Source organism: Phoenix dactylifera, chromosome 4, assembly GCF_051530095.1.
Source record: "Phoenix dactylifera cultivar Ajwa chromosome 4, Ajwa_hap1_PhDact_Kaust_v1.1, whole genome shotgun sequence".
Lineage (NCBI taxonomy): Eukaryota > Viridiplantae > Streptophyta > Magnoliopsida > Arecales > Arecaceae > Phoenix > Phoenix dactylifera.
This window is the reverse complement of record NC_143193.1, coordinates 2,455,482-2,475,763: the sequence shown is the minus strand read 5'-3', so window position 1 is coordinate 2,475,763 and position 20,282 is coordinate 2,455,482. Positions and strand designations below refer to the sequence as shown.

Below are 20,282 nucleotides of genomic sequence, written 5' to 3'. Positions count from 1 at the left end.
CCGTTGACCGATTTTTGGTCGCGTCTGTTCCGAAGAAGTCTATAAATAGACCTCTTCGGATTAGACAGAAAACAGAATTGAAAACAGAGAACTTCTATTCCTCCTATTCGCTATTTTTCTTTCAATCGGGCTTGCTGCATACTGATTCTGGGTTCAAAGGCTTCTTTGATCCGTGCAAATCATTGAGGCAGAAGGAAAGGCTGTTGTATCTCAGGAGTAGAACGCCATCTAAGCCTAGTGCACTGTAAGGCGGCGAAATCTACTTCAAGAAAAGTGACCAACATACCACGCCTCAGCATCTCGGGTTCCATTTTTCCACTTTCTCTATTTATTTTCTCTAAGCCTATTTCTGCCTATTATTTATTGAAGTAGAGTATTATAGATTTAAAATTTTCTGGGACAGTATATATCCAACATTCTTGAAGTAGATTTCTCCTACATATAATAGGCTAGTACTTAGAGTTACCCCAATGGCCAATGCAAGTGACCCGGTTCCTCCTGAAAAATTTAATGGAAATAACTTTAAGCGTTGGAGACAGAAGATGGAAATCTTCTTAACCACACTAGGGTTATTTTCCATAATCTTTGACTCTCCTCCAAATGAGGAAGAGAATGAACCAGCTAGAACTTGTAATTTGGAGGAATTTAAGAAGAAAGATTACCTGTGTAGGGGAAGGATTCTGTCCTATCTTACTGATCCCCTTTTTGATGTCTACTGCACTTTTAAAACCTCCAAGGAGATTTGGGATGATCTTAATAAGAAATATGGTATCCAAGATGCCGGAATGGACAAGTATGCTGCTAGTCAATTCCTGTCTTATAAGATGGTTGACACCAAGCCCGTAGTTGATCAAGCCCATGAGTTAACAGTGATTTATCATGAATTAGGCTTAAGGGGAATGGGTATAACTGAAAGCCTTCAAGTTGCTTGTACCATTGACAAGCTCCCACCTTCTTGGAAAGACTTTGGGTTATCCCTGAAACATAAAACCGAGGATATGACAATGAAAACTCTATTGTCTGCCATTAGGATCCAAGAACAACACCTTGAGAAAGATAATGAGCAACTCATGAATCCTGAGCTTCTAACCAAGGTGAACTTTATAAAAGGCCAGAGTAAGACCCATAAGTTCAAGAACTCCAAATTTGAAAAGGGTGGACCTAGAAATAAAAGAAAACCTATGAAGCCAAAACACCATATCAATAAGAATGATCGGAAGCCGATTTGCTACAATTGTGGGAAACTCGGTCATATGGCTCGAGTATGCCGGATGAAGAGGAAGAAGTATCAGAACTATGAACATACGTGTTGCCCAAGGTGACAACCCAAGAGGGGGGGTGAATTGGGTCTTTTAAAAACTTTTCAACTACTTCTAATCTTTTAGAGTTAATTAAGCTAAGTTGTATAGATGCATAGTGGAATTTAAACTTAGCAAGAGTATGATTCTAATCTAATCAACTATTAAGCAGCGGACTCAATAAAAGATTAGTCTAAGTTTGCCCAAGTATGCAATTCAATACAATGAGTCTTAATGTTGTTATATTGAATGAGACTTGATTAAGTAAATTGAATATGCTTGCAACTAAAGGATGCACGGAGAAGAGTTAAGCAAGCAATGTATCTAAGTAAGTAAGTGAGTGAGAAAGTTAGATAACAAAGAGCATCACAAACACAACAAAAGTATAGTGGTTCGGTGCATCCCAGCACCTACATCCACTCCCCAAGACCTCTTGGAAATTTCACTATAATCCCTCAGATTACAGCCGGTTGTTTTACAAGCTCACAACCCAACTTGTTGTTTTACGAGCGCACAACGAACTCGGTCGGTTTTTCCAGGCTCACCGACTAGAACCTTCCCGATTGTTTTTCCGGGATCACAATCAAACCCTTACACGTTGGTTTTACCCTCGGCTCACCAACAAACCTATCACCGTTGGTTTTCCCTTTGGCTCACCAACAAACCTTAACCCCTTGATTCAATCCCTTGATTGAATCAAGTTACAAGATATTAAAACAAAGTATAAAACAAAACAAAGCTTCTTAAACAAGCAAATATGATAATATAAACAAATAGAGTAAAGAGAAGCCCTCAAACGAGTTTTGAAGATGGAGGAGCTCGGCTTCTTCTTTACTTGATCCTCCTCTGATTTGGCATGAAGTAGAGGATCCCTGAGGCAGCACACGGATGGAGAGGAAGCTTTCGGATTCACTTGGATGCTCTTCTTCTCTCTATTTCGTTTTGGATGGCCCTTTTGTGCTTATGGGAGATTTTCTTTGTAATCTCTTTGAGATCTCTTTCCTAGATGATCTCTCCCACTTCCATAAGTTCTCTCCTAGCTCTCTTCTTGTTTTTATAGCTTTTGATAACGTGGAAACAAGAATATAGCCGTTAGAGACAAAAATAGAGCCGTTGGAACCAGTCTGCACCTCCTGACAATATGACCGTTGGGATCGGAGTCGACTCGCGCGATCAGGAGTCGGCTCGCCTGTTGCAGGAGTCGGCTCGTGTTTTACCGGAGACGACTCGCCCACTGTTCCAAATTTGAATTAATGTGCTTGCCTCGACTGGGAGTCGACTCGTCTTAACCTGGAGTCGACTCGCCAACTTCTGGAGCTGACTTGGCAATTTCGGAGTCGGCTCATCCACTGAAGTCCGTGGATCTAATTTTGAATTTTGTCCTCTCGAGTCGACTCGACTGTCCTGGGAGTCGACTCGAATCTCAGAGCCCGAACTCCCGATCCTCTGTCTTTTGGCTCGTCCAGTCTTGGAGTCGACTCGAACTTCCTTGGAGTCGACTCGGCTCTCAGTTTGCGAAACACAGCCTTCTGCCATCTTGGTGTAGCGCTGCCTTGGAGTCGACTCGAGCTGTCTGGGAGTCGACTCGAATCTCAGAGGCAGTAACTTGGTTTTCTGTCTGTTGATGGTCGCGGAGTCTCGGAGTCGACTCGTGCAATGCGGGAGTCGACTCGAATCTCAGAGTCCCAAAAATGCTCTCTGACTTTTTCCTTGTGTTCCGCTGAGAGTCGACTCTTGCTTTCTTTGGAGTCGACCTACCAACCATCGGAGTCGACTCGCGTTCCACTGGAGTCGACTCGAATCTCAGACCCGAAAACTGCTCTCTGACTTTTCTGCCTGTGACTCCTAGGAGTCGACTCATACTTCTCCGGAGTCGACTCATACTTCTCCGGAGTCGACTCGAATTCCACTGGAGTCGACTCGAAGACTGTTCTTTTGAATTTTTCTTTTGATTTTACTCCTCCAATTTGAATCCTTTGAACTTTAAACTTGGGCCAATAAATTGTAGCTTTCTTCCAACTTGAGAGCTTTGGAGGCCTTCTTGTGTTCTTCCAACTTGCTATGTTCCTTGCAAAATAAATATCTTTCTCCTTGCAACATAAACATTAGTATCTATACTTCAAGATTTTGTGATCATCAAAATCAATCTATGAATCAATCTTTGGGTCATCAATCTCCCCCTTTTTGATGATGACAAAACTTGGAGTATATGCAAAATATAGTGTGTGTTAAGTCATACATTAAAATATTAAGAACAAGCATGTCAAGTATCAAAATCAATTCTTTTCAAATAAACTCTCCCTATTTAAATATAATTTTGCACTGATTTCATCCTTAAAGTGTGTTTCCATGTGACTAAAAATTTGAATTGATTCTTTCTTGTATACTTTCATTTACTTTGTCTTTCATTTTTACTTTCTTATGCTCTATACTCTATTTACTCCCTATCCGATGGAGTTGGGAAGGGGCACGAGGTACTACCACTAGCCTCCCTCTTGTGCCGTCCCTAATATGCCCTACACCGAATAGTTGGGTCAAATAGTGCCGAGTACTACCACTAGCCTCCCAATTGGCACCATCCCTATGATGAGCAATATAGAAAGGTTAAAATGTTCACTCCAAACTCTCCCTGTTTGAGTGTAATTAATTATAGATTTTATCCCTTCTAAGTGTGCCGAATATATTATGCTTGTTTTGCTTTTCCTTAAGATTGAAGTACTTGCCTTTGCTCAGATTTTTCATCTCTTGAATAATGTCCATTTTCTTTTCTTTATCTCTCTCTCTTTTTGTTATTCTCAAGTAATTTACATGAAAGAGTAGAATAAAGAGATAATCTTATGTATCATATAGATGTATATTATGCAAACAACATTTTCATTGTGCTCAAGGATTCATAACTTCTCACAAGTTATTTTACATCAAAATTTTAAGCATATACTTGTGTATTTCATGGTTATGACATAGGCAAAGATATATTTTAGTTTGGGCAAACCATGAAACAATTTCTAAAAGTATAAGTCAGTCAATACACATATAGACATGATATCAAAAATTAATAATTAAAGAATTTAATCATGCCATAATAGGATTTAAGTTATTGACTTTGCTCAATTAATTTGTGAGAAAGGTATCTAAAATTACCTATTCATTATATGTTCTTCAAGCCAAACTAGATTTCTTATGTGTGAACTTTTGGCTGAAGAAGATCCTCTCTCTTGTTTGCATGTGAATGTTTAGTGTATCTTACATGAAGATATCCTTCAAGTTGAAATTTCTCATTTTTCTTTCTTGAAGGAAGGTCATTAGTTTCTTTAAGATACAAAACATTCATCCAACATATATATTTTTTTAACTAGATGACTCAATATAAGATATGACAATAGTTGCATGTTGAGTCACTTTACTCAAGAGATTGCCTAAATATAAGCAAGCACATATCATTTGAACTAAAGAGATAGATTCATTAACCAAGATAGTTTAAGTCAATTTAGTTTAGATTCTATTTGCTTAAGATAATTATCAATAAGATATGTTAACTATGTTTTAATCAATTTATCTTAAACATTTATTTCTATCAAAATTCAGATTATGATTTATTTGTCATCAATAAAATATGATTAATTAAAGTTAGATTGAAGTCTTGCACAAGGTCACATAATGAGAATACAATCTGGTCTACTAGCTGTATGATAAAATAATTATTCTATCATGCTTCAATACAGCTTTAAAACAATAGATCTACTTTGCTCATCCTTTTCAAATTCTACAAGATGGGGTCATAGACATACCTTCTTCATGCCAATCTTCTATAAGAGTTTTCTTGTGGACTAACTTTGGTCAATGAAGATCCCCTTTCTTGTTTGTCTTAATTTGGAGTTTGAGAGAAGATGTTAATTCATTCATCATACATATTTCAAACTCACCTTACATGAGCTTAGTAAAATCTTCATATAACTCTTCATTAGTAGAACCAAAAAATGAAGTCATCAATGCATGCCTTGAGCAAATAAGATATCACAAATTCTTCTTTTTGATGCATAGATTTATCACTATTACTTTCTATCAAAAAGGTTACTTAAGCTTTTATATATCATGCTTTTGATGCTTGTTTCAAATCATATATTGCTTTATCATATTTGTAATGAGTGTTTTCAAATATGGTGGTTATTTAACATATATCTTCTTTAATAAAGTAAGCACATAGGAGTCCATTCTACACACTCATTTGATGGACTATAAAGCTCATAAAGCAAGCAAATGATGATGGTAATCTTTACTTCTAATCATGCAAAAATTTCATCAAGATCTATTTCATCTTTTCTTGATTTAGTCTTTTAGTAGTCATCAATTTTTCTTCATTAAGTGCATTTCTGAAAAACTCAATTTGGTTCTAATTATTAACATATTTTTAGATTGTTATATGTAAAAGATTAACCATATACATATATAATTTGATCTTAGTATCTTGATAATAAATCATTAGTCTCATAAAGAATAAAATGACTTGATATTTCTGCAACTAAAATCTTTTCATTGAATATTCTATATGCATTGCTTGATGAATGATATCCAAGGATAGACATATCTCTATCAGATTTGGCATTATTTTCATAATAACATGTACGACTGAAAAATATGAAAGATATGCAATGGTTCATTTTCCATTTTTCAGAAGATCAAAATTTTCATCAAAAATAGAAATCATATGTATGACAAGCAGTGATGATAGTCTTTTAAAAATTATTTAAGTAGATGACTATCATACATAATTGTCTTTTTCATTTCTTCAAGAATTCTATTAATCCTATTTTGCTTATGGTGTCCTTGGTGCTGAAATCATTGGATTTAATATTATTTTCTGTATAACCTTTATCAGGATTTTGGTTTTCAACACTGTGCCATGATACTCTTTATCTTCACAGTTTGGAAACCTTTATCATTTGAACCACTTTTACAAGATTTAGTAGTGATTTTTGTTTGTTTCCTTAGTTAGCATGCATAGCAAAACTTTGACCTTTAAGTAGATAATCTAAGTAAGCCTATGGCAAGGTCTTTTGAGATTAAGTACATACTAGCATGAGTTGATTTTATATGCCAAGGATGGTTTCTTGGTATTCATAGTGCATATATTCAAAAGCATACCAAGTACACATTATCATATCTATGATCAATAAACAATAATGCCATGGATAATAACTCTCAATCAAGCATATAGAGAATTCATAGAGTTATTCTTAATAAATTGATTAATCATTTAGCAACTTATCCAATAGTGAGTAAAGTATACTAAAAAATGAAGAGATTTGATTATATTTCCAAAAATATTTTCTATATCACAAAATTGATCACTACTAGCAAATCATATCAAATACTAAAGCACAAATAATGATGAGATGCAAGAATTACTGATTTCATTATTATTTTTTTTTGTTAATAACTTTTTAAGTTTCTTTATGTTCCATAGGTACCTTGGTACACCTATGTGTACATCCTCATTTTCTCATTTTGGGTACCCAAGCTTGTTTGAGTCCTTGAGAGTTAGGACATATGGTTCCTTTTGGAACCCATATCTGTTTAATAGTAATAACTTTACCATTTGATTTAATTATACTAGAACGATAGGTAAAGTTGTTATTCCCATCCTTTTCATTTTTGAAATAAGTTATCTTATTTAATGGTTTGCTTGGTAAATTGATAACCTTTATCTCTAGAGATTTATGGCTAAGTGAAGGAGTCAAGCTAAATTTTGATTTATCAAAATCAGCATGTTGGCTTTCAAACATCATTTTTAATCTTTCTGAACTTACAGTGAATTTGTTAATAAAACATCTTAATTGGTTAATTTCTTTACTTAAGTTTTGATTTTCTTTAATTAAGCTATGATTTTTCTGAATCAATTCTTCTGAAAATGACCTTAAGCTTTCATTTTCAGAATTTAGTTTCTTAAGATTTTTATTCTTTACAGATAATTTTCTACAATCACTATACAACTCATGAAAAGCATTTAATAATTCATCATAAGAGAATTCTTCTTGAAAATCATTTGAGGTAAGAGTAGATTCAGATTTTACCTTGTCTTCTTGTGCCATAAAGCACAAGTCAGTTACCTCTTGTAGTTTCTTGGAGCTAATATCATCATTGTTGCTCCTAACCTTTATTTTTTGGCTTGACTCTTTCTTGGTCAAGGCTTTCTTCCTTTTTATCTCTTTCTTCCTTTCTTCTTGCTTCCTCTTTTTCTTTGTCTTTAGGAAGCTAATTTGCCTCGGAGTCGACTCGGACCTTATTGGAGTCGACTCGACTAACTTGGGAGTCGACTCTGAGCTACTTGGAGTCGACTCGACTGAGGGAGATTCATCACCCTTTTCTGCAGTCTCATTGTTAGTATATAATTGAAGCATATGAGAGCTAATCTGAGATTTATCATAAATATTTTCTAAAGTATCCCAGATCTTCTTAGCAGATAAGCATGCAGAAATTTCATTAAACTTTGTTTCTTGAATAGCACAATATAATATGTTCATAGCATTAGCATTTAATTGTGCTAAGTCCTTCTCATTAATATGAGAGAGTGTGTGAAGGTCATTTATTATGATTTTCCATAGATAGTAGTTTTATGATTGAATGAAAATGCGCATGCGTATTTTCCAATGTGGGTAGTTTATACCATTAAACAGTGGAGGTGTATCAATTGATTGTCCTTCTCCTAGAAAACTATCTATTTGAGTTGTCATGATCTTTGGCTCTAGTCGGTTAAGACTACAAATAATATTTGAGCACCTGCTCTGATACCACTTGTTGCCCAAGGTGACAACCCAAGAGGGGGGGGTGAATTGGGTCTTTTAAAAATTTTTCAACTACTTCTAATCTTTTAGAGTTAATTAAGCTAAGTTGTATGGATGCATAGTGAAATTTAAACTTAGCAAGAGTATGATTCTAATCTAATCAACTATTAAGCAGCGGACTCAATAAAAGATTAGTCTAAGTTTGCCCAAGTATGCAATTCAATACAATGAGTCTTAATGTTGTTATATTGAATGAGACTTGATTAAGTAAATTGAATATGCTTGCAACTAAAGGATGCACGGAGAAGAGTTAAGCAAGCAATGTATCTAAGTAAGTAAGTGAGTGAGAAAGTTAGATAACAAAGAGCATCACAAACACAACAAAAGTATAGTGGTTCGGTGCATCCCAGCACCTACATCCACTCCCCAAGACCTCTTGGGAATTTCACTATAATCCCTCAGATTACAGCCGGTTGTTTTACAAGCTCACAACCCAACTTGTTGTTTTACGAGCGCACAACGAACTCGATCGGTTTTTCCAGGCTCACCGACTAGAACCTCCCCGATTGTTTTTCCGGGATCACAATCAAACCCTTACACGTTGGTTTTACCCTCGGCTCACCAACAAACCTATCACCGTTGGTTTTCCCTTTGGCTCACCAACAAACCTTAACCCCTTGATTCAATCCCTTGATTGAATCAAGTTACAAGATATTAAAACAAAGTATAAAACAAAACAAAGCTTCTTAAACAAGCAAATATGATAATATAAACAAATAGAGTAAAGAGAAGCCCTCAAACGAGTTTTGAAGATGGAGGAGCTCGGCTTCTTCTTTACTTGATCCTCCTCTGATTTGGCATGAAGTAGAGGATCCCTGAGGCAGCACACGGATGGAGAGGAAGCTTTCGGATTCACTTGGATGCTCTTCTTCTCTCTATTTCGTTTTGGATGGCCCTTTTGTGCTTATGGGAGATTTTCTTTGTAATCTCTTTGAGATCTCTTTCCTAGATGATCTCTCCCACTTCCATAAGTTCTCTCCTAGCTCTCTTCTTGTTTTTATAGCTTTTGATAACGTGGAAACAAGAATATAGCCGTTAGAGACAAAAATAGAGCCATTGGAACCAGTCTGCACCTCCTGACAATATGACCGTTGGGATCGGAGTCGACTCGCGCGATCAGGAGTCGGCTCGCCTGTTGCAGGAGTCGGCTCGTGTTTTACCGGAGACAACTCGCCCACTGTTCCAAATTTGAATTAATGTGCTTGCCTCGACTGGGAGTCGACTCGTCTTAACCTGGAGTCGACTCGCCAACTTCTGGAGCTGACTTGGCAATTTCAGAGTCGGCTCATCCACTGAAGTCCGTGGATCTAATTTTGAATTTTGTCCTCTCGAGTCGACTCGACTGTCCTGGGAGTCGACTCGAATCTCAAAGCCCGAACTCCCGATCCTCTGTCTTTTGGCTCGTCCAGTCTTGGAGTCGACTCGAACTTCCTTGGAGTCGACTCGGCTCTCAGTTTGCGAAACACAGCCTTCTGCCATCTTGGTGTAGCGCTGCCTTGGAGTCGACTCGAGCTGTCTGGGAGTCGACTCGAATCTTAGAGGCAGTAACTTGGTTTTCTGTCTGTTGATGGTCGCGGAGTCTCGGAGTCGACTCGTGCAATGCGGGAGTCGACTCGAATCTCAGAGTCCCAAAAATGCTCTCTGACTTTTTCCTTGTGTTCCGCTGAGAGTCGACTCTTGCTTTCTTTGGAGTCGACCTACCAACCATCGGAGTCGACTCGCGTTCCACTGGAGTCGACTCGAATCTCAGACCCGAAAACTGCTCTCTGACTTTTCTGCCTGTGACTCCTAGGAGTCGACTCATACTTCTCCGGAGTCGACTCATACTTCTCCGGAGTCGACTCGAATTCCACTGGAGTCGACTCGAAGACTGTTCTTTTGAATTTTTCTTTTGATTTTACTCCTCCAATTTGAATCCTTTGAACTTTAAACTTGGGCCAATAAATTGTAGCTTTCTTCCAACTTGAGAGCTTTGGAGGCCTTCTTGTGTTCTTCCAACTTGCTATGTTCCTTGCAAAATAAATATCTTTCTCCTTGCAACATAAACATTAGTATCTATACTTCAAGGTTTTGTGATCATCAAAATCAATCTATGAATCAATCTTTGGGTCATCAATCTCCCCCTTTTTGATGATGACAAAACTTGGAGTATATGCAATATAAAAGATATTGATTTCTAGAAGTAATACATAGCTAAGTTGCATGAAGTGGAAAACATATATATTTAAAAACATACTTCATGATAATGCTTTAGATTTAATCAGCTTAACACAATCAACATATTTAAATTTTAAGCTGATTTGTATTTAATTCAAAGTAATAAAGCATTCTGAGTATATAGCATATACTTAGATATTTCTCCCCCTTTTTGACAACATCAAAAAGATAGTGAAACATTAAGTACAAAGATCAGAGCAGAACACATCGAGTGTGAATTCAAGAGGTTTTTTAATTTGATACCACAGATAGTTTTCTAATCAAGTGTAGGTGGAATCTTGCTTAGGTTAATTCAAGAAGTACCACAAATGATATTCAAGGAAAAATATGAGTGGAAATCTAACCTCTCTTCACTAAGTATGAAAGCTTGTTCATTTAAGACCTTTTGCCCAATCTATTAAGTATTTTATCAACATGAGAGCAATTTAATTGATTTTCAGAGTAAAAGATCAAAACTTATATACTTGAAAAACATATCATTATGTTGGATCATGACTTCAAAGTTCTTTTTATGATAATAAGAGCATTGGGGCACAAATACCAAAATATGAATTCATGCAATTTATGATATATCTTAGAGCTCTTTTAAGGACTTTCTTTTATTCCTTTAGAAAATAAGCACGATTTGATACATATATAAAAATATGAATTGGCACAATATTGAAGTTCTAAAGAGCAAGCCAATTAGGACTCATTAGTGAATTCCAAAATAGATTTTCTACGAGATACTCAAGAAAATTTAACACGTTATTCTCCCCTTTTTTCATTAAATTAGAGGCTCTTAAGATCAACTATTTGAATTGCAATTTGGTTCATGATTTGTGCAGAAGATATATTAACCAAATAACATGCCTCAAGGTGTATCATAAAGATTTTCAGATTTAAATTTCAGATGATACATATTGGAGAGTATTAGGATCACTTTTCATTTAGTATTCTTTCCCTCTCCTATAGATTTATGTAATTAAGTTCCATAAGACCTCTCCTTCTGAAATTTTCTTTCTCCCCCTCAATTGATCATTCCATTTAAGAGTTTAGAATCCTAAGATAATGTTCAATAAGATTGTCAATCTCAAAAAATATAGTTTGAGATAAGACAACCTTTATAGAACTCATCTCAAGGAAATTAAAGCATGTCTTGCAATATAAGGAGGTTTATCAAAATCAATCCATAAAATTCAAAGTATGCATCAAAATAAAGTGTCTTTGGGATAGGATACTGAATATCTAAAGCTCTCCCTCAAAAGATGCATTCTTCTTTAATCATTTTAATTGTTGAATTTCAGATTTTAGTGATAAACGTGAATAACACTGAAATTCTGTAATATCAAGAATGTAGAGTGATCTAGAATTATTCAGAATTTATAGTAATCACTCTTTCTAATCCTTTAAGAACAAGTTATGCTTTCTCCTAATCTTAGAGAAAATGTATAAAAGTATTAATCAGAAAATGATTCAATTGAAGCTCAGTTTGTTTCAAAAGCATTTACATTTTCTTTCTTTTAGAGTCATTTGAGTGAGGTGAAATGTTTCTAGCTTTAAGATCATTCACTCTATTGATGGAAGTCTTTAATAATGTAGGAGAGAAAAATATATAGATGATCATTGAGGTATATATATTTATAGAACTCAATTTCTTAATCATAGTTTTTCAGCAATGTATACATGAAGCACAATAAATATTTTTTTTTAATATCAAAATAGAATCATATATTTAGAAATTTTTGTTTGCAATCAAGATCATCGAAAGACACATCATTTGAACCAATATTAGTATACTTTGAAGATAAGAAATGATATGTTTCGGATGCGTATCGGAGCAATCACCAAAGGCATCAAAATTAATTCTGTTTTTCTTAAAGTAAGACTTTATTTAAAAATCACATTTAGTTTAAGCTTTTATACAAAATCAGATTCTGAATTACATAGGATTTTCAATAGAGGCTCTCAAACTCATACTTTGAGATATGTATCTTCCACATTATAGCTCATCTTAAATGATTACGATTGAAAATACATATTTCAAACATATAAGAGCATATTCAGAATCTTTGTATTAAATATTGAGTTTTGGTACGAATTTGAACATTATATACCAAATTTAGGCAAGTTGAAGGATAGAATAAAATTTATTTTTCCTAAATAGAGATATCCTTCTCTTCTTCTTTATTCAACTTTCAGATTTTAGAGATGATTGCTAACAACAAATCTGAAATTTCTTTTCAATAAAACTAAGCAAAAAATGTTATGTAGTATTTCAAACATTCAATCAAGTTGTCCAAGTATGGGGTACTACAAAAGATATTGAGAACCCATAATTTAAAATATCATGCCACATGCAAAATATAGTGTGTGTTAAGTCATACATTAAAATATTAAGAACAAGCATGTCAAGTATCAAAATCAATTCTTTTCAAATAAACTCCTCCTATTTAAATATAATTTTGCACTGATTTCATCCTTAAAGTGTGTTTCCATGTGACTAAAAATTTGAATTGATTCTTTCTTGTATACTTTCATTTACTTTGTCTTTCATTTTTACTTTCTTATGCTCTATACTCTATTTACTCCCTATCCGATGGAGTTGGGAAGGGGCACGAGGTACTACCACTAGCCTCCCTCTTGTGCCGTCCCTAATATGTCCTACACCGAATAGTTGGGTCAAATAGTGCCGGGTACTACCACTAGCCTCCCAATTGGCACCATCCCTATGATGAGCAATATAGAAAGGTTAAAATGTTCACTCCAAACTCTCCCTGTTTGAGTGTAATTAATTATAGATTTTATCCCTTCTAAGTGTGCCGAATATATTATGCTTGTTTTGCTTTTCCTTAAGATTGAAGTACTTGCCTTTGCTCAGTTTTTCATCTCTTGAATAATGTCCATTTTCTTTTCTTTATCTCTCTCTCTTTTTGTTATTCTCAAGTAATTTACATGAAAGAGTAGAATAAAGAGATAATCTTATGTATCATATAGATGTATATTATGCAAACAACATTTTCATTGTGCTCAAGGATTCATAACTTCTCACAAGTTATTTTACATCAAAATTTTAAGCATATACTTGTGTATTTCATGGTTATGACATAGGCAAAGATATATTTTAGTTTGGGCAAACCATGAAACAATTTCTAAAAGTATAAGTCAGTCAATACACATATAGACATGATATCAAAAATTAATAATTAAAGAATTTAATCATGCCATAATAGGATTTAAGTTATTGACTTTGCTCAATTAATTTGTGAGAAAGGTATCTAAAATTACCTATTCATTATATGTTCTTCAAGCCAAACTAGATTTCTTATGTGTGAACTTTTGGCTGAAGAAGATCCTCTCTCTTGTTTGCATGTGAATATTTAGTGTATCTTACATGAAGATATCCTTCAAGTTGAAATTTCTCATTTTTCTTTCTTGAAGGAAGGTCATTAGTTTCTTTAAGATACAAAGCATTCATCCAACATATATATTTTTTTAACTAGATGACTCAATATAAGATATGACAATAGTTGCATGTTGAGTCACTTTACTCAAGAGATTGCCTAAATATAAGCAAGCACATATCATTTGAACTAAAGAGATAGATTCATTAACCAAGATAGTTTAAGTCAATTTAGTTTAGATTCTATTTGCTTAAGATAATTATCAATAAGATATGTTAACTATGTTTTAATCAATTTATCTTAAACATTTATTTCTATCAAAATTCAGATTATGATTTATTTGTCATCAATAAAATATGATTAATTAAAGTTAGATTGAAGTCTTGCACAAGGTCACATAATGAGAATACAATCTGGTCTACTAGCTGTATGATAAAATAATTATTCTATCATGCTTCAATACAGCTTTAAAACAATAGATCTACTTTGCTCATCCTTTTCAAATTCTACAAGATGGGGTCATAGACATACCTTCTTCATGCCAATCTTCTATAAGAGTTTTCTTGTGGACTAACTTTGGTCAATGAAGATCCCCTTTCTTGTTTGTCTTAATTTGGAGTTTGAGAGAAGATGTTAATTCATTCATCATACATATTTCAAACTCACCTTACATGAGCTTAGTAAAATCCTCATATAACTCTTCATTAGTAGAACCAAAAAATGAAGTCATCAATGCATGCCTTGAGCAAATAAGATATCACAAATTCTTCTTTTTGATGCATAGATTTATCACTATTACTTTCTATCAAAAAGGTTACTTAAGCTTTTATATATCATGCTTTTGATGCTTGTTTCAAATCATATATTGCTTTATCATATTTGTAATGAGTGTTTTCAAATATGGTGGTTATTTAACATATATCTTCTTTAATAAAGTAAGCACATAGGAGTCCATTCTACACACTCATTTGATGGACTATAAAGCTCATAAAGCAAGCAAATGATGATGGTAATCTTTACTTCTAATCATGCAAAAATTTCATCAAGATCTATTTCATCTTTTCTTGATTTAGTCTTTTAGTAGTCATCAATTTTTCTTCATTAAGTGCATTTCTGAAAAACTCAATTTGGTTCTAATTATTAACATATTTTTAGATTGTTATATGTAAAAGATTAACCATATACATATATAATTTGATCTTAGTATCTTGATAATAAATCATTAGTCTCATAAAGAATAAAATGACTTGATATTTCTGCAACTAAAATCTTTTCATTGAATATTCTATATGCATTGCTTGATGAATGATATCCAAGGATAGACATATCTCTATCAGATTTGGCATTATTTTCATAATAACATGTACGACTGAAAAATATGAAAGATATGCAATGGTTCATTTTCCATTTTTCAGAAGATCAAAATTTTCATCAAAAATAGAAATCATATGTATGACAAGCAGTGATGATAGTCTTTTAAAAATTATTTAAGTAGATGACTATCATACATAATTGTCTTTTTCATTTCTTCAAGAATTCTATTAATCCTATTTTGCTTATGGTGTCCTTGGTGCTGAAATCATTGGATTTAATATTATTTTCTGTATAACCTTTATCAGGATTTTGGTTTTCAACACTGTGCCATGATACTCTTTATCTTCACAGTTTGGAAACCTTTATCATTTGAACCACTTTTACAAGATTTAGTAGTGATTTTTGTTTGTTTCCTTAGTTAGCATGCATAGCAAAACTTTGACCTTTAAGTAGATAATCTAAGTAAGCCTATGGCAAGGTCTTTTGAGATTAAGTACATACTAGCATGAGTTGATTTTATATGCCAAGGATGGTTTCTTGGTATTCATAGTGCATATATTCAAAAGCATACCAAGTACACATTATCATATCTATGATCAATAAACAATAATGCCATGGATAATAACTCTCAATCAAGCATATAGAGAATTCATAGAGTTATTCTTAATAAATTGATTAATCATTTAGCAACTTATCCAATAGTGAGTAAAGTATACTAAAAAATGAAGAGATTTGATTATATTTCCAAAAATATTTTCTATATCACAAAATTGATCACTACTAGCAAATCATATCAAATACTAAAGCACAAATAATGATGAGATGCAAGAATTACTGATTTCATTATTATTTTTTTTTTGTTAATAACTTTTTAAGTTTCTTTATGTTCCATAGGTACCTTGGTACACCTATGTGTACATCCTCATTTTTTCATTTTGGGTACCCAAGCTTGCTTGAGTCCTTGAGAGTTAGGACATATGGTTCCTTTTGGAACCCATATCTGTTTAATAGTAATAACTTTACCATTTGATTTAATTATACTAGAACGATAGGTAAAGTTGTTATTCCCATCCTTTTCATTTTTGAAATAAGTTATCTTATTTAATGGTTTGCTTGGTAAATTGATAACCTTTATCTCTAGAGATTTATGGCTAAGTGAAGGAGTCAAGCTAAATTTTGATTTATCAAAATCAGCATGTTGGCTTTCAAACATCATTTTTAATCTTTCTGAACTTACAGTGAATTTGTTAATAAAACATCTTAATTGGTTAATTTCTTTACTTAAGTTTTGATTTTCTTTAATTAAGCTATGATTTTTCTGAATCAATTCTTCTGAAAATGACCTTAAGCTTTCATTTTCAGAATTTAGTTTCTTAAGATTTTTATTCTTTACAGATAATTTTCTACAATCACTATACAACTCATGAAAAGCATTTAATAATTCATCATAAGAGAATTCTTCTTGAAAATCATTTGAGGTAAGAGTAGATTCAGATTTTACCTTGTCTTCTTGTGCCATAAAGCACAAGTCAGTTACCTCTTGTAGTTTCTTGGAGCTAATATCATCATTGTTGCTCCTAACCTTTATTTTTTGGCTTGACTCTTTCTTGGTCAAGGCTTTCTTCCTTTTTATCTCTTTCTTCCTTTCTTCTTGCTTCCTCTTTTTCTTTGTCTTTAGGAAGCTGATTTGCCTCGGAGTCGACTCGGACCTTATTGGAGTCGACTCGACTAACTTGGGAGTCGACTCTGAGCTACTTGGAGTCGACTCGACTGAGGGAGATTCATCACCCTTTTCTGCAGTCTCATTGTTAGTATATAATTGAAGCATATGAGAGCTAATCTGAGATTTATCATAAATATTTTCTAAAGTATCCCAGATCTCCTTAGCAGATAAGCATGCAGAAATTTCATTAAACTTTGTTTCTTGAATAGCACAATATAATATGTTCATAGCATTAGCATTTAATTGTGCTAAGTCCTTCTCATTAATATGAGAGAGTGTGTGAAGGTCATTTATTATGATTTTCTATAGATAGTAGTTTTGTGATTGAATGAAAATGCGCATGCGTATTTTCCAATGTGGGTAGTTTATACCATTAAACAGTGGAGGTGTATCAATTGATTGTCCTTCTCCTAGAAAACTATCTATTTGAGTTGTCATGATCTTTGGCTCTAGTCGGTTAAGACTACAAATAATATTTGAGCACCTGCTCTGATACCACTTGTTGCCCAAGGTGACAACCCAAGAGGGGGGGTGAATTGGGTCTTTTAAAAACTTTTCAACTACTTCTAATCTTTTAGAGTTAATTAAGCTAAGTTGTATGGATGCATAGTGGAATTTAAACTTAGCAAGAGTATGATTCTAATCTAATCAACTATTAAGCAGCGGACTCAATAAAAGATTAGTCTAAGTTTGCCCAAGTATGCAATTCAATACAATGAGTCTTAATGTTGTTATATTGAATGAGACTTGATTAAGTAAATTGAATATGCTTGCAACTAAAGGATGCACGGAGAAGAGTTAAGCAAGCAATGTATCTAAGTAAGTAAGTGAGTGAGAAAGTTAGATAACAAAGAGCATCACAAACACAACAAAAGTATAGTGGTTCGGTGCATCCCAGCACCTACATCCACTCCCCAAGACCTCTTGGAAATTTCACTATAATCCCTCAGATTACAGCCGGTTGTTTTACAAGCTCACAACCCAACTTGTTGTTTTACGAGCGCACAACGAACTCGGTCGGTTTTTCCAGGCTCACCGACTAGAACCTCTCCGATTGTTTTCCCGGGATCACAATCAAACCCTTACACGTTGGTTTTACCCTCGGCTCACAAACAAACCTATCACCGTTGGTTTTCCCTTTGGCTCACCAACAAACCTTAACCCCTTGATTCAATCCCTTGATTGAATCAAGTTACAAGATATTAAAACAAAGTATAAAACAAAACAAAGCTTCTTAAACAAGCAAATATGATAATATAAATAAATAGAGTAAAGAGAAGCCCTCAAACGAGTTTTGAAGATGGAGGAGCTCGGCTTCTTCTTTACTTGATCCTCCTCTGATTTGGCATGAAGTAGAGGATCCCTGAGGCAGCACACGGATGGAGAGGAAGCTTTCGGATTCACTTGGATGCTCTTCTTCTCTCTATTTCGTTTTGGATGGCCCTTTTGTGCTTATGGGAGATTTCCTTTGTAATCTCTTTGAGATCTCTTTCCTAGATGATCTCTCCCACTTCCATAAGTTCTCTCCTAGCTCTCTTCTTGTTTTTATAGCTTTTGATAACGTGGAAACAAGAATATAGCCGTTAGAGACAAAAATAGAGCCGTTGGAACCAGTCTGCACCTCCTGACAATATGACCGTTGGGATCGGAGTCGACTCGCGCGATCAGGAGTCGGCTCGCCTGTTGCAGGAGTCGGCTCGTGTTTTACCGGAGACGACTCGCCCACTGTTCCAAATTTGAATTAATGTGCTTGCCTCGACTGGGAGTCGACTCGTCTTAACCTGGAGTCGACTCGCCAACTTCTGGAGCTGACTTGGCAATTTCGGAGTCGGCTCATCCACTGAAGTCCGTGGATCTAATTTTGAATTTTGTCCTCTCGAGTCGACTCGACTGTCCTGGGAGTCGACTCGAATCTCAGAGCCCGAACTCCCGATCCTCTGTCTTTTGGCTCGTCCAGTCTTGGAGTCGACTCGAACTTCCTTGGAGTCGACTCGGCTCTCAGTTTGCGAAACACAGCCTTCTGCCATCTTGGTGTAGCGCTGCCTTGGAGTCGACTCGAGCTGTCTGGGAGTCGACTCGAATCTCAGAGGCAGTAACTTGGTTTTCTGTCTGTTGATGGTCGCGGAGTCTCGGAGTCGACTCGTGCAATGCGGGAGTCGACTCGAATCTCAGAGTCCCAAAAATGCTCTCTGACTTTTTCCTTGTGTTCCGCTGAGAGTCGACTCTTGCTTTCTTTGGAGTCGACCTACCAACCATCGGAGTCGACTCGCGTTCCACTGGAGTCGACTCGAATCTCAGACCCGAAAACTGCTCTCTGACTTTTCTGCCTGTAACTCCTAGGAGTCGACTCATACTTCTCCGGAGTCGACTCATACTTCTCCGGAGTCGACTCGAATTCCACTGGAGTCGACTCGAAGACTGTTCTTTTGAATTTTTCTTTTGATTTTACTCCTCCAATTTGAATCCTTTGAACTTTAAACTTGGGCCAATAAATTGTAGCTTTCTTCCAACTTGAGAGCTTTGGAGGCCTTCTTGTGTTCTTCCAACTTGCTATGTTCCTTGCAAAATAAATATCTTTCTCCTTGCAACATAAACATTAGTATCTATACTTCAAGGTTTTGTGATCATCAAAATCAATCTATGAATCAATCTTTGGGTCATCAATACGCCTTCTCAACCTGCAAATCCACAAACCAACATGGTGCTATCCAGTATTGGTCCTACTAATACTGATGATCGGTATGTAACTTTAAGTCCAGAATTAAATTTGACAATTTGCTCTACCGATTGGTTAGTGGATACAGATGCGAATGTTCATATGTGTACTGATCATACCCTTTTTACTACTTATCAGGTCCGGAGTGGCCTAACAGTAACTATGGGGAACTCCACCTAGGCACGAGTGCTTGGAACTGGAAAAGTACTTCTAAGGCTTACGTCTGGGAATGTGCTTACACTATTTAATGTGTACCATGTGCCCGATGGAAGGAGGAATCTGATCAGTGGATCTCTTCTAAATAGGAGTGGTTATTCTTTGTTATTTCAATCTAAGAAAGTGATTATAACAAAGAATGGAACATTTGTAGGCAAAGGCTATGAGTGTGATGGCTTGTATGTAATAAATAATGTATCTTTGGATTTTTCTTCTGATAACAATAATAAAATTGTGCTTTCAATATGTTCTTCATCTCTTTGGCATGCTAGATTAGGACATGTGAATAATAATACTATTAAAAGAATGATTAGCTCTGGTTTATTACCTAATGTTTCATTAAATAAAAAAGAAAGGTGCCAAATTTGTGTTCAATCTAAACAACCTAGAAAACCATTTAAAATAGTAAATAGAAATTCAACTTTATTAGAATTAATACATTCAGATGTATGTGATCTAAATGGAACTTTGACTAAAGGAGGTAGAAGGTATTTCATTACCTTCACAGATGATTATTCTAAGTATTGTCAAGTTTATTTAATGAAATCTAAAGATGAAGCATTTGAGATGTTC

General features: G+C 34.8%; 1 protein-coding gene across 1 annotated transcript; it reads left to right on the top strand.

Moving 5' to 3' along the window:
- Positions 1-470: 470 nt before the first annotated feature.
- Positions 471-19,741, top strand: LOC148703642 (uncharacterized). The gene is made up of 2 exons (XM_088720742.2): positions 471-1,116; positions 19,632-19,741. The coding sequence occupies exons 1-2, from the start codon at positions 471-473 to the stop codon at positions 19,739-19,741; spliced, it is 756 nt and encodes a 251-aa protein (XP_088576868.2).
- Positions 19,742-20,282: the final 541 nt, after the last annotated feature.

Bases quoted from the DNA above. Each gene is read 5' to 3' on its own strand.
- LOC148703642 (XM_088720742.2), top strand. From the start codon at position 471: ATGGCCAATGCAAGTGACCCGGTTCCTCCTGAAAAATTTAATGGAAAT. The intron at 1,117-19,631 runs GTAAGACCCATA...ACTACTTATCAG, and splicing joins GAACTTTATAAAAGGCCAGA to GTCCGGAGTGGCCTAACAGT.